This window comes from Phoenix dactylifera, chromosome 14 (genome assembly GCF_009389715.1).
Source record: "Phoenix dactylifera cultivar Barhee BC4 chromosome 14, palm_55x_up_171113_PBpolish2nd_filt_p, whole genome shotgun sequence".
Classification (NCBI taxonomy): domain Eukaryota; kingdom Viridiplantae; phylum Streptophyta; class Magnoliopsida; order Arecales; family Arecaceae; genus Phoenix; species Phoenix dactylifera.
The window spans coordinates 1,186,470-1,201,724 of record NC_052405.1 but is presented as its reverse complement, the minus strand read 5'-3'; the positions used below and the strand labels follow the sequence as shown (position 1 = coordinate 1,201,724).

Below are 15,255 nucleotides of genomic sequence, written 5' to 3'. Positions count from 1 at the left end.
AGAAGAATTTTTTCATAGAATTGGATTTTATTAACAATCAAATAAGTGTTTTATTTTAAATTTTGTGTTTAGCTGTTTTAGTAAAACCTTACATCCAGGCAACTAAAGATATCATGGATATAAGGTGCTTGAATCGGCAATTTAGCATGCCAAAACACCTTAAAAAGTATGAAATTACTTCCCTGTCACGTTTAGTTTACAGCACATACCTGTGATTCACATGTATCAAGAAGGACTATACTCCAATAACAGATTTTTATGAGAGAAAAAAAATCATAATCTCTCATTTTGGAGAAATATGGGAACTTTTTGTTGGATCAAACAGGATGAGCCGGAGAGAGGGTACGAAGGAGGAAAACAAGTGAAAGAAATTAAGAAATTGAGGGAAAAGGGATGCAAGGGGATCATAACGTTATTTTACCAAGAGGATAACTTTGTTAGGAGAATTAATTGGATCATGATCGTTTTAACATAAAAATATCCATGCATGACACATTTGCAATGCTTTTAGATTTTCAAATGGTATCAAAAAGCATATAGTACATACAAAAAGCCATGTCTCGGATGCAATACAAGCCAGCCTTAGGATTTTGTAAGTAATCAATCAACCATCACTCGTCCATATAAAGGCTAGGAGTACGCAGGTGATCAAGAAAGTAGTGGCAATGCCCGCAAATGCCCAGATGGCCAATTGCGAACTTTGCCTCTCTTGACCTGCCAACTCCACCTCCTTCAAGAGCTTCCTTATGTCATCAATGTCTGAATCCTTTGCTGCTCGAACAAGTCTGCTTTGGACCTCCTCGAGTTTGGCAAGTTTTTTTACTCTGGATGTGTCTTTTGCCGACCAAATAAAGCCAGTCATCCTCCACAATAGGATGCCAACATATATTGCCACGACGCAATCAACGCTGTAATGGTGGCGCTCACGTACCTCCCTCTGGGCACTATGCAGCACGAGTAGCCATATCAGAGCAGAGGTCCAGCCCCCATATGCTTCCTGAGAAAAGAAAATGTATCAATATGTTGGGTTAGCATTTCAACAAAGCAGCTGGATAAGTAGGTTGCATTTAAATAAATCTAGTAGTTAAAGCTACACACCCAGCATCAATATGTTAAACACACAAGTGCACTAATGCACATTAATAAACAAGTGAATGCCCTGCCAAGAAACACGTATAACCTTTATACAGAAATGTCTCTTCATTAATATACTGTAGGACGCAAGCAAACTTGATGGACGTCAATTATTTCATATACAAGAAATGCATCCTCTACCCTGTATGTTCCCTGGAAATTAGTAGATAAGATGGTAGAAAAGAAAGGTACCTCACTGAACCAGCATGGAGGAGATGCTCCCAATGGATCTTAAGTTTAACAGCTTTTGACAACTAGTTGCCTAAGATTGTCTTGATGGTGATCAAATTGAACAGAGAATTTTTCATCCATTATTTCCCTATTCTTGTTGTTGAGAAACTCCAGCAGTGTGCAGATATGGTCATGCTAGTCCCATGCAGCAGAATAAGGTCCAGAGTGCAGTTTTTTTTTTTTGGAGGAGGAGGGGGTGTTTTCAAGTCATTAACAAAAAGGATGTTAAATTTCCTAATTTTCAAGTTTATCTTATGCTAGTAGATCAAGAAAAATCGAAGATTAGCAAATTGTGTTTTTCAGGAATATGCACTAGTAGCTTGAATTTGTTGGAACAAGTGATTATCATGACAAAAATCTTGAAAGCAAATGGGAAATGTATTATGATGGAATTAAACATGTGTATCAGGGATGTAAACTTCTCCAAGCACACTGATTTCATCCCAGAATAGGGTGTTTCGATTTCAAAACAGTTGCAAGAGATTAAATAGTCCATGCTCTTGTTTCATGATGTGTACGCTTGATTTCAGACAGAAATTCCATAAATAACCACCAAAAGTTACAGCTGGGAGTACGTTAGGGCAAACAATTAGCATTGCAAAATAGAGAAGTTCAACCAGAAATATATGTTACATACAAGTAAAGACCTCAGCTGTCAGGTCGATCAATGAGCAGATCTCAGCCAAAGTATCTCAACTTGGAAAAGTTAGAAAGTCATGAAGGGGAAAAAAGGAAGGTCAACAAAAGAATCTTTATTTACATCATTTTTGTGTTTATGTTGTTCAGTATTCGACCTACTGATAAATACAGAAGGCATGGAAAACCCAACTGCAGAAGAAGTTCAAATAAAAGCTTTGCTGGGAAAAGAAAATGCATGATACTCTCAGCATGTAAAATAAAGCTGAAGAAAGGACAAGTCACAGTATGAAAATATAAAACATTATATTCAGCTAAAGAGAGGCAAATCAGATTAAACTAACAATTTATTATGTTCTAATTAAGACAGCACAATTGGTTCTGAATTTAAACCAGTTAAAGAATCTAGCTTCACTTGCAAAATGTTCATGCTAAAACTAAAGATAACATTATCCACTTAACCATGTGTATGTGAAGAAAAGGCATTGCATTTAGTCAAATTAGAAATATTCAAAATATATTCTAAGCAGATGGTGCTTGCAGAAAAAGTCACACATACCGTCCATGCCATAGCAGTCAGTACAGCAACAAGCATGTGGCCACTATACATTAGGTCATTGCACCCACCACTAGCTTTCTTTAGCAAATGGTACCATTTAGATCCCTCTGAAACAGAAGGCCTTAGTACATCTACTAGGAAGCTCATATGCCCCCAATCTGGCCGGTACTCAACAGGGTATTCTTTTACGTGTGCTGAAAAACAAGCCAAAAAATAACTGCTTTTACTTCTATATCCAAGTTATGAGCACAATGAAATATGATGTGTCTTAACAATTCAAACGTAGACTAACCATAATGTGTATCAGTTTGTATCAGCCTGCGAATGGCTTTAGGATCAGAAGCATATGGCTCGTAATATTGCTGTGCCCAGGGATGAGGGTGCAGAGGTATTTGATATCGAGATGATGCACACCATGGTCGGACTGATGGAAGAACTGTCGAAACGAATGTTATGGCACGAAGGAGTCGGCCTATAGCCAAAGTAAACAAATACTTTGTAGCAAATCCAAGGCCTGGAGCTTTAATAGAGTTGAAAAGCACAGAGAAGCCTAACATCATAAAAAGCATCAGATAATGATGAAGCCCAATAATGTGAGCTCTCAGTATCTCAACCACCACCTGAGGAAGCTTCTCATTCAGTGCTAACAGCAACCACTGACCCGTATCAGGAAGAGGAGAAGTGGATCTGTCAATTTTATGAATATTTACAGCATCTTAATTCATTTCTAAATATAAAAGAATAACGACAACATCTACAATAATTATATCTTTTGAAGTTCCTAAAAATATCTGGAGAAAATAACTTTCTATAATAAAATAAATATGTGATAAACTCCCATAATCTGGCTCCAGAAACCAGGTGATATTTCTAAGGAAAGAATTCAATGTCAGCTTTGCTAAAGATTATGTTACATTTCTCGTCACTTTGTCTTGTGGGGTGAGATCAGGGACAATGCGCACAAGGGTTGAAATCATCTTGAGAGATTTTCACGCTTAACGAAACTGAACAAGGATATAAAAGCACTGGAAATAATGTCAGCCTAAATAGCAACACATGGCACATGAGGACTAATATAGCCCACCCAAATTGTTGGGGCAACGAGGTTGATGGTTCTTGTTGTGTTCATGGTGACCGCAGAGATACAGGGTTCATTTGGATTACCATAAAATCTTGATAATTAAAGCTTCTGCATTCTTTGGGAATATATAATTTGTGGTTTGAGAATTAGACATGTAGTAAGAATTCATTAAATCCTTAAAATCATGAAATTGGAAATCTCATTTTTGATTTTTCCTCCCTAACATCATATATATTCCCATTATATATCCTTTTCCTTCAACAATCAGACGCCTCACAATAGATCCTAGCCTTTTAAAACTAGAAACTTCAATTCATGAAAAAGAAGGAATCGTGATTTTTAATCAAACCTTTCAAAACTCAGCCTTAGCAACAAAATACGAGGTGAATAGAACTATTACATATCAACAATGTCAACTACAAGAAGAAGCAACTCGGTGTAATTCAATCTCCAAAATGGTGAATATGTGTTACTAGAAGTTATTATATTGCAGCAATGTTTCTAGAGTTGATCATTATTGACATGGTATCAAAATCTTGTAGTCCGTCTCCTTCATTTATTTGATAAGCATAAGCATTAGGAGCATCCAATTCATGAGAATTAGGCGAAGAATCAGACTACTAAGCATCACCTAAATTGCATCAAACTTAAACTCTATACCTAAATGCACCAAGCATTTGTTTGTCCTTTTCAAAGCAACAACTTAATTTCAATCTTTATGCCCATTGTAGGAATGTGGTATTCTTTCTCGTACATCACCCTTAAGAGATCATCATAAGGGCATGCTTGAATATCACATCTTGATCCAGCCCTAAAACCAGTATCAAGTACAACTTCGCCCATTATTCATCGTCCTTTGGTGTGTAAATTCCCATGTATGATCTTAATCAAAGGATTATCACTGTAGAACAATAAGCATCAAAAACAAAAATTGAAAATTAAAAATTAAGAAAAACAACCGGTTATCATTTTACTGCTGAATTGCAAATGCTGGTTGTCTGTGCTCCTCATCGACAGAGATTTTTTGACCACTAATGTAGATCTAGTTCCTAGACTAGAGTTCTTAGTTCGACCGGTTACCAAGATAAAACCTATATGACCTTAAACAAAATCCAAACTTTGCTAAAAAATAAGAAATTTATGAAGAAAAAATCATAAAAACCCCAAAATCAAACCTTTCTAACAAGTTTTAATATCTCGCATACAGCAAACACAGAAATAGAAGAAATTATGGAAATTTATCAAGCTTGGTGGAGATATATCTAGGTGCTTGCTACCTGTGCCAGTCGAGGCCAAGAACGGCGGTGACGAAGCGGACGGAGATGGCCTCGCAGAGGAAGGCGGCGAGCAGGAAGGCCAAAGAAGCGAGGAAGGGGAGGGCCGCACGGATCTCCAGCGACCAGTGGCGGTAGAAGGGGGCCCGGGCCAGCGCGGCGAGGGCTAGCGCCGCCCAGAGCACCGGCTGAAGGCGTTCGTGCCACTGGGGAGACAGCTCGCGGAGGTAGTCCACGCACACGTAGGCGATCGCCGCCACACCCAAACCCCCATTCTCTCTGAGAAGCCGCCACGAGGGGTTTGAAGTCGTCTCAGCTTTCCGCCTCCTCATGCCGATCTCGTGGGAATCGGGATCTCGGCTCGCAGCAGCGAGAGGGTAAGCCTACAAAGCCCTAGGGTTCCGACCCAAGCCCCGGGGCTCCGACGAGTAGCTAAAGCCTGCGCCCGTGGCGGAGGACAAAAAGGAACATATTTCCGTCCTACCCAACGGGTAGGAGAGAGAAAACTCAAATTCTTTCCAAATTTATTTTTAAGAAAAATAAATAAATAAGAAAAATTATTTATGATCTATTATGCTAATAAATAGCAGAAAATTGATAATCAATCAGTGCCACTAAATTAGGGCGGTGGTTTTTAACATCTTATTATTCCATATTTAGACTAACGTATCCAAATTATCAAAGTATAAATGAGCCATTGCAAGTTCAATCCATTTCAAATTTTGGCTCCTAGAAATCATAGTTGAATAGTTAGGCCTTATTTAGCAAAGCTTTTAGATAATATGGTGGTATTTGATAAAAAATTAAAAACTATTTTGTCTTTGCCAGAATGTTGAAAGGGTCTACTTAAAAAAAAAAAAAATCTATTTTGAAGTTTTTCTCCAAAAGCACTTTCTCATCAATGTCAGAAAGATGTTTCGATTTTAATGAAATTTTTCTTATGATCAAAATGCCCATCAACAAATTTTATTGTTACATTTTATATCATAACATATCATAATATTATTATGTTATAAATATAATATAATATAATAATAAATCAACAATATATTATGTTGTATTATATTATATTATCATATTAAATAGTATAATATATTATATTATTGTAGTAAAACATAATTATAATATCACATATTCTTATATTTTATTACAAGCGTAATATAACATACTATTACAATCATAATTTTATATTATTATAATTATTATTATTATTATTATCTTATGATAATATCGGATGTAAGTGTAATAAACATAAATTTTAGAGAGATTTTTGTAAGGTTATTTTGGTCATTTTTATTTATTTTTTGATGTGGCATTTGGGTCTTATAAAAATTCAACGATTTAACTAATATTCTATTAAATTATGGGTTAAAGTATTGGATAAAAATAAACCTCAAGAGGGTAAGTGCAGGTTTTCATACTATTGGATGTAAGTGTAATTTACTCCTAATCTCGAAATGATTTTTATAATTTACTCTTATATATATATATATGGACATATATATATTATTACAATCATAATTTTCTATTAATATTATTATAATAATAGTTATGTTATGATAATATATGATATTGTTATTATAATAATATTATAATATATAATTAATAATATAAAAGATATTATATTATATTATATTATATGATTATATTATAATATATATAATAACAATATAATATAATCTATTATTAGATTTGATTCTAATCGATTATATTATACTATATTGTTGTATTATATTACAATATTATTATATTATATTATATAATTATACAATATTATATTATATTGTAATAATATTGTACTATTAATAATACTTTACTATATCATATCATATCAAATCATATCATGTTATATTATTATGTTGTAGTATTTGATATTATATTACACTATATTTTAATAATATTATAAAAAAAATAATATTTTAATTTATAATATTATATTGTATTATATCCACTATGCAGTATTATGCAATATCATTGTCATTTTATCATCCCGGAAATATTTTTTTATTTTAGTTACCAAATATTTGTTAAAATTTCACAATACTTTATAAATGTAGTTGCCAAACAATAAATAGCTTTTAATAAAAACTCTACTTTCAAAAGTTATACTTTCCAAAAGCTCTACTTTTAAAAACTCTACAGCCAACAACAATTCCAAACAGAGCCTTAGTATCTTTTTTTCTTTTAATGTAATAAGCCTACCCTTTCTTTTGAACAGGGCCAGAGTCCAGCCTAGCTATACTGGTTGTAATCTCTGCTAGTGGTGTGGTTGCATCTCAATTGTAATTGATAATTTTAATTGAGGATTTTTTGGTGAGATAATTTAATTAGTATTTTCCACTGTTGAGCCCAAGCTTAATGGTTTTGGATGTACGTTTCCAGGTCAAATGACTCTAAATCTGAAAGAGCAACTATTTAACCTTTAGCTCCTTTGACGAAGCTTTCTAAAAATTCTTTGGCCAAGTTTGACACATTTAGCTCATGCATGTAGTGATCATTTCATATAAGCAAGGATCAAATAGGTGATACGAATTGTTTCAAGGAAAAATAAAATTCAAAATGTCATACACTTGTTGCATCTAGATATAATTAGAGGTCAGGTGGATTAACTCTTGAGGCGGGCCCGCTCTATTTGTATTTCTGTCCAGTCAAATCAGCAGCCAGCGACCTCACTAATTAATAGAGCATTAGAAAATAGAATAGTATCATTATTATCATTGACCAATAAATAAATAATGATAAACAAAGTTCGTCTCAGTATCAGATTCCATATCAGTGCTATATTTGTACAATATTGATACACTGTAAAAAAATTTTGACATACTAAATATCGGTATGTCATCTGTATCGAATATTGATAGCGAATTAGATACAATACGGTACATTCTGTACCGACCCAAATCTGCGTACCTACTATGGTCCAAGGGATTTCACATGGACAAGCCATATACATTAAATTGGACTCTTACAAGCCAAAAAGATGAGACTAAATACTCTGATCATGATTATGGCATGTTTTTAGACTTCAAGTACTAGAATTAAAGAACTTATTATCTTTAGAACTGATTCATTCCCGCCAACAGCTCACTGGCAGTTCCGTAAATACCCCAAATCTTGACCCAAGAAACTACCCATTATATAAACCGTCCATCATAATTTTCCGCAGGAATCAAGAACCCCACCCCTCATTCCTTTCTCCCGCTCCTCAATGGCTACGCCAAACCCTCTCCTTCCGCCTCTGGCCACCGTTCTCCTCCTCCTTTGCTCTCTCTTCCTCCCGCCGGTGGACTCGATCTCCGATCAAGAGCTGGACGCCGCTATCTTTTCCCTACGGTCACGGGGCTACAACCTATTCGGCAATGCCATCACCGCCTCCGACGTCCGCTTCGACCTCCTCCGCCCCAACTCTTCCTACACCCTCTTTGCCCCCACGGACTCCACCCTCTTCGCCCTTGACATGGTCTCCTCTGCCGCCGCCTACGTCCGCGCCCTCCGCCACCACATCGTCCTCCGCCGCCTCCCCCTCCCCGCCCTCCGCGCCCTCCCCCCTGGCTCCCACCTCCCAACCCTCGACCCTCGCCGCAATATCGCCATATCCCCCCGCCACCAGTCCCCGAACGCCTACTTCGTCACCGCCGACGGCGTCGACGTCGTCCTCCCTGGTATCTTCTACGGCCAGGACGTCGCCGTTCACGGCCTCGCCGGAATTCTCCCGCTGTACCGCCACCAGGCCTCCGGCCACCCAGTTCGTCCGCCAAGATCGTCAGATCCCCATCTCCCTCCATATCTGTCCGCCGATCCACCGGATAAGTGGTCCCCAGCGCCGTCTCCGACAGCTGATCTCTCCCCGATGGTGCCGGAGACGCAAACTCCGGCTCCAACGCCAGATTCCCATCTCCCTCCGTATCTGTCCGCCGATCCAGCGAATCAGTGGCTCCCGGCCCCGTCTCCGACCGCTGATCTCTCCCCGATAGTGCCGGAGACGCGAACTCCGGCTCCAACTCCGGGATCGAGATCCACGTTTTCGGTGGCGGTTCCCCCGTCCTATGTAGACGGAATACAGCCCCCGATGGAACCTGGAATCGCTCCGGACGCGCCTAGCGGGATATCTCCGGCGATCGGGCCTCCAATTACCACCGAGGTCGTGTCTCCTGGAGTGAATCCACCGGAACGTATGCCGATGAATTCTCCTGCTGCGAATCCTACGGAGATCGTGTCGCCTGGAGAGAATCCGCTTGAAGTGATCCCGGTGAGTTCTTCGGTCGCGAGTCCGATGGCGACGGGTTTTTCCTGGAACGGCGGAGTTCGGCTGAGCTCCGGGATCGCCGCGTGTGGCGAGGCGGTCGTGGGGGAGAAGGGTTGCGGCCTCGTCGCTGGACACCGTGGCCGTCCACGTCCGCGTCCGCATGCCAGCGATGATGCCCTTTGATCGAAGAGATACGAGTGGCTTCATCTTTTTCTTTTCTTTTCTTTTCCCCATGACTGCGACCATACCGATCTTCACAAAATCGACCAAACCTTGTAAGCCCGGATTTGGTTCGATTTCGTAGGAATTCTAGGGTACAATGTCAATTTTGCCCTTAACAGTGACCGGAAAACCGGTTTCTATTTTCTTGGTCATGATTTGGGGAAGCATGTCCTTCTTCCGGCAGGGCTTATAGTTGGATTGGAGGATTGGCTTTGTTTTTTTTTTGTTTTTTTTTTTCCTAAAAGAAATGGAAATAGAAACCAGCTAGAGAGAAGGAGGATTAATAGATAGAGAGGAGAATCGCATTTAAATTATTGAAGCCATGATAAGAATAGATACAACGTAGCCACAGAGGCAGATGGTGTGGAGTAGGGGCGGTGCACCGGGGGAGGGAAGGCGCATGCTCGACATCACGGTATCCTCCCCTCCTGGGGGTTGAAGCCGGGGGACCGAGCATAGAGTTCAAGCAGTGTCGATGATGACTCGGATGGCGCGACAGCAATCGGCGCCCAGGTACGACTTGCCGCTCATGAAGAAGAGTACGATTTTGGCTCTAGCAGTGCATTTCCAGCTATCAACTAGCTCCGCGTTGAAGGTGAGCTAGGCCTTGAGAGATCTAATGATAGGCACCGAGGGGGGGAGAGCTCGCGAGCCCAACGATCACGAACAAGAGGGCAAGCTTTTGAACAAGTGACATGGAAGCTTTTCAAATACGAAGCGAGCGGTGAAGAGAGATTTATTTCAGGCCAAGCACGTCCATAAGGAGACCAACGAGGCTACAAACTGAGTGGCCTCGTACGTGACCAACCACTCCAGAAGTTCTCTATAGGCCGAAAAAAGAGAGCTGTTTAAAATGCTCTAAAATTTATTTTTTTATTTTTTATTTTTGGATGTGTCCATGAGAGAGAGAGAGAGAGAGAGGGGGAGAGAGAGAGAGAGAGAGCGAGAGAGAGAGAGAGATTGGGAAAGTCAAGAAAGAGGTTGTTGCGAATGCGGGCAATTTGGGCCGTGGTCCGTCCGGGCCAGGGCCCAGCGAGGCCTCGGCCATCTAAAGGCCGAACCGCTAAATCGAGGGGGCTAAAGTCCCAAGGGCACGGGTTGTCCTTGCCGTCGTGCGGAGATGGCGTCGAGTAGCAGCAGCGCCAGCGAGCTACCAAGGAAGGAAGCGAACGTGCTCAAGGGGCACGAGGGGGCGGTGCTGGCCGTCCGATTCAACGGGGACGGCAACTACTGCCTGAGCTGCGGGAAGGACCGCACCCTCCGGCTGTGGAACCCCCATCGCGGCATCCACGTCAAGACCTACAAATCCCACGGCCGCGAGGTCCGCGACGTCCACGTCACCTCGTACTATTCCTCTCCCGCCCTCTCTTTAACCCATAACTTACGACTTTCTCTTCAATTATAATTATTAAAACAAATTATATCGTGATGCAGGGATAACGCGAAGCTATGCTCGTGCGGTGGAGATCGGCAAGTGTTCTACTGGGATGTCACGACGGGCCGTGTTATCCGGAAATTCCGCGGTCATAATAGCGAGGTTGAATTGATTTCTCCTCATTTTTATTGATTTATTTTTCAGTCATGTTATATCTATATTTTCTTCCCAGCACTCAAGAATTAGGGCATTAGTCTGATACATTTCGTTTGTTTTTTTACTGAAAATATGGAAATGATTAGTTGATGAGGATCGAGATTTTAGGGAATCGTCTTCCATCATGTTTTAAGTTTAATTTATTTGTTTTTGCTTATTTTTATTTGTTTTCTTAGGTTAATTCTGTGAAGTTTAATGAGTATGATTCGGTGGTTGTGTCGGCTGGCTATGATCGGTCAATACGTGCATTCGACTGCAGATCTCAAAGCACAGAGCCAATTCAGGTGAACCTTTTCTTTAATTCTTATAAATATATTTTGAGAGTTCTGCAGCATTCTTTATCTTTTTGTTGGTTCAACTCATGATTAAAGCTTATGGTTCATGCCTTAGATCATTGATACGTTTCAAGACAGCGTAATGTCTCTCTGTTTGACAAAAACTGAAATTATTGCTGGAAGTGTTGATGGTACCATTCGCACATTTGACATTCGGATTGGTAGGTGAGTATGGTCAAGCCCCACTATTACAATTAGATATATTTCTGTTTAAAAAAAGGCAGTTTATCCAGTATAAAGTTTATTTCACTTTGGATGTTGTTCTAAAGGTTTCTTTCAATTCCATGTACTAGAGAACTTGTTGACAACTTGGGGCAGTCTGTGAACTGCGTCTCATTATCGAATGACGGTAACTGTGTCTTAGCAAGTTGTTTGGATTCTACCCTACGTCTGCTGGACAGGTAATATCCTTCACTATCTCATAGAAAATTGAGATATATCTCATGCATGCTTATTTATGATTTGCTTCTATTATTAGGTCCGCTGGGGAACTTCTGCAAGAATACAAGGGGCATACCTGCAAGGTTTGACAGACGCTCTGTAGTTTGTTTTGTTGTCATGTTATCCTCTCTCTTTTCAGTTGCCTGGTGCTGTTAAAGTTTATGTTGCTTTTGCAGTGGTGTGATACTGCTGTTTACTGTGAATTTCTTTTTCATAGTCTTACAAGATGGATTGCTGCCTGACCAACACTGATGCACATGTTGCTGGTGGGTCTGAGGATGGGTTTATTTTCTTTTGGGATTTAGTAGATGGATCCGTGGTTTCGAGATTCCGAGCACATGCCTCTGTGGTAATATTTCCTTTTTCGATTCATTTTGATTATTTTGAAATTGATGTTTAGATATTTAGTAGTGGTAAGACATGCAATTGATATAAAGACATTATTCCTGTTTTTATGCCTAGCAATCTATACCAGGCTTCTTTATTTCTTACACAGCTGTCCTCCATCATTCAATGACCTTCTTATGAGGATGTTAATATGTAGCTTAACACATGCAGTCTTTGTATGCATGGCAACATAAGGCAACTTGAAGTACTGGGCCCTTCTTATGAAGATGCTAATATTTAGCTTAAACAACAGTCTTGGTATGCATGGCGACATAAATCAACTATGAAGTTACTGGGATTTTCTTACTCTTACAATATAAATTCTGACGCATGCATCTATCTTCTTTGTTTAAGTCTTTCAGGTTTTGAGTTATGCATAATTTACTGACTGCCATTTGAGGCTTAGGACAGCTATATATGAAAAGAGAAATGGGAAACATGAGAGATGAAAAGTGAACTGAAAACTTGTCAACATTTTCAAATGAAAAAGGGGGAAAAATCCATCCTAAATAAGCTTCCCTTGATTGGGTATCAAAAAAGAAGAAGAAACTGCATAGTATTCATGTATTGTTTGCTTTTGTTACATGATACATGACAATTAGTTACCTGAGTTCCTAAATCCATGTTGATCACCTAGCTTAAACACTATTTTCATTGTTCAAACATCTTGAGTAGAACCAGGTTACTATTTATCAACTCTTAATAGAATCCAATGCATGCAAAATACTGCCATCTGGCATGCTTTTAGATATTTATTTAGACTAGTTGAAAACGTTGTTAATCTTGTAGCATAAACTAAATTACTAATATGCAAAATATGAAATTCCTTCACCAAGGATGCAACTGTTTGAAAGTCTGCTCTTTGTCTTGTCCTAAAGCTTTGCAGGCATATAATGTAATGGTCATGACAAGTCATCTAGTGGTGCTTATTATGAATTTATTTTAACCTATTTCAAGCTACATCATGAAGTATATTTTTATAAATTATGTATCTGGAGTATATCAGATGATCATGACAAAAGAATGTTACAAGTATGTACATGGTTCAAAGTATTGTGTCTCATGCTTGTACACCACACTAGCTGCAGAATAGGCATACTATGTTAAATACTGATGCAAACAGAACGTCCCAACTTGTTGGTAAAGTCTGTTTTTGATTTTACCAGAGACCTGAGTTAAAATATGATTTCACTAGGGTTTGCAGGGATAGGGGTATGTTTTTTGGGTTTGCCCATTCTTAACCCATTGCCTACAGGCCTCTTGCCAAAAAGGAAGGGGAAAAAAGGCAGTAGCATGGACAAATATATGACACTGTCTACAAATTTGCTAGTCAAAGCAAATTTTGAAAGTTATAGATTTGTGTGGATCAAGGGAACCTCAAATGAGTTCAAGGCTTTTGAGTAGAGGATAAGACAGGATTCTCTGCAAACTTGGAATCATCTTTTAGAAATGGAATTGATTTTGATAGGAGATGCAGTGACTGCTACCAAATTGAAAAAGGCAGCGTTCACATCTTTTTGTGCTGTCATCTGAGAAACTCAGGGATAGATTTTTTTTTTTTTTTTTTTTTTTTTTTTTTTAACACAGCTTTGAACAAAAAGACTTTCAAAAATGAAAAACACTTCTAGCTATTTTATTTGAGCAATTATACATTTACATATAGAAGTTTCTTGGAATGCAAACTTGGCAGTTCTTCATCAGCAATGATTACTTTGGTGAGTTATTGCGTTTGATTTCCTTTTAGCTCGGTTCATAATCAGAATTGCAAGATTTGTATCTTATTCTATAGAAAAACCTTATGTGATAATTCCGTAATATTTGTTTCTTAACATCATTCTTTAGGCTTCCATAATAGTCATGTAGGCATATTACACTAAGGCTATATTTGGTTGTGGACAAGTTTACCCAGAGTAAATGGGTTAACTTACTCTTAGTTCACTTTAATCCAGAGTAAAGTACTACACGCTGTAGGTTTCCTCCGAGTTAAATGGAAAAAGTTGCTCTACCAGCTTCTTAACTTGCCCTCAGATAAAATGGTGTTTGACAGGTTAAAGGGGCCGTATTAACCCCCCTTTGACCTGAACAATGCAGGGGAAAGTAAAATGTCCATATATTTGGTTAACAGTGAGACAAAAGCACTAGAAATTACACATTCAAAGCACTGCAAGTTTGTTAATACATACTTTGTTTTTTCTAAGCTTTTCCATTCTTTCAATGCCTTGTCAGACAATATCAATGTTTGTTTTTGATAGGTGACAAGTGTGAGTTACCACCCAAAAGACTGTTGTACGCTAACGTCCTCTGTAGATGGCACTGTTCGCGTTTGGAAGCAGTGAAAGAGAGAGCAAATTTTGCTCGACCATCACTTCAATCCGCATTGCCGGTTACGCTTCTAAGCATATCCATCACCATGCTTACCTCTAGTCCTCGAGCTTTGTAAAATGCAACGGCTAGCTGAGGTCCTTTGAGAGGCAAATATGTTGATGCCCTGGGACTTGAGTTTCTGACAGTTGTGATGATTAATTCAGAAAATAAGAGTACCATTCTCATCCAAATGCCAAGAATTGCATTGAAAGAAAGTTTAGCACAAAAATTCTGTGGATGGCTATATGAAAACCATGACCCAAGCGGAAAAATTCATATGTTGCTGTCTCTCGCCGCTCCAACTTCCATGATTGCTGCATCTCCATTGTTTCTTCAGTTCATTCTCTAGGATGCATTGGCCTTCGTGATTTGTTGCTGAATGCCTTGGAGTCTTGTTTTCAGGAACTTCTAGTTCTTATGATCCATTTTTAATCAGGTAAATCTTCAAATTTCCAAAATGGGGAACTTTGTTGTAACATTTTGCTTTCTGATTACTGTCTTCTTCCTTAGTTGTCTCTTATCATCCCACTTTTATAGTAGCTGTTCCTGTTCATGCTTAACGTGTAATGATGGCCCGATAAGGTAATACGTCGATCCCTAGGTTGGTTTCAGTGATCTACTGGACTTTAAGCTTCTCACTACTGGGTTAGTTTGACCAGGTTCAACCGTTCAACCTGTCCTGAATTTTATTTTGGAAAAAATCTTGATATGAAAGTAGATCCTCGTTTTTCCCTTGAAGGTAACGAAAGTATAT

General features: G+C 39.0%; 3 protein-coding genes across 3 annotated transcripts; 2 read left to right on the top strand and 1 right to left on the bottom strand.

Moving 5' to 3' along the window:
* Positions 1-415: 415 nt before the first annotated feature.
* LOC103701228 lies at positions 416-5,408 on the bottom strand. Its single transcript, XM_008783221.3, has 4 exons — positions 4,919-5,408; positions 2,853-3,247; positions 2,561-2,754; positions 416-997 (listed from the first exon to the last, which is right to left on the bottom strand). The coding sequence occupies exons 1-4, from the start codon at positions 5,245-5,247 to the stop codon at positions 605-607; spliced, it is 1,311 nt and encodes a 436-aa protein (XP_008781443.2). The 5' UTR covers positions 5,248-5,408; the 3' UTR covers positions 416-604.
* A 2,675-nt stretch (positions 5,409-8,083) lies between these two features.
* On the top strand, positions 8,084-9,704 carry LOC113462346 (extensin). Its single transcript, XM_026802252.2, has one exon. The coding sequence runs from the start codon at positions 8,124-8,126 to the stop codon at positions 9,342-9,344; it is 1,221 nt and encodes a 406-aa protein (XP_026658053.1). The 5' UTR covers positions 8,084-8,123; the 3' UTR covers positions 9,345-9,704.
* A 748-nt stretch (positions 9,705-10,452) lies between these two features.
* Positions 10,453-15,054, top strand: LOC103701229 (WD repeat domain-containing protein 83). Its single transcript, XM_008783222.4, has 8 exons — positions 10,453-10,727; positions 10,818-10,920; positions 11,151-11,258; positions 11,365-11,474; positions 11,603-11,710; positions 11,788-11,833; positions 11,968-12,099; positions 14,390-15,054. The coding sequence occupies exons 1-8, from the start codon at positions 10,504-10,506 to the stop codon at positions 14,471-14,473; spliced, it is 915 nt and encodes a 304-aa protein (XP_008781444.2). The 5' UTR covers positions 10,453-10,503; the 3' UTR covers positions 14,474-15,054.
* Positions 15,055-15,255: the final 201 nt, after the last annotated feature.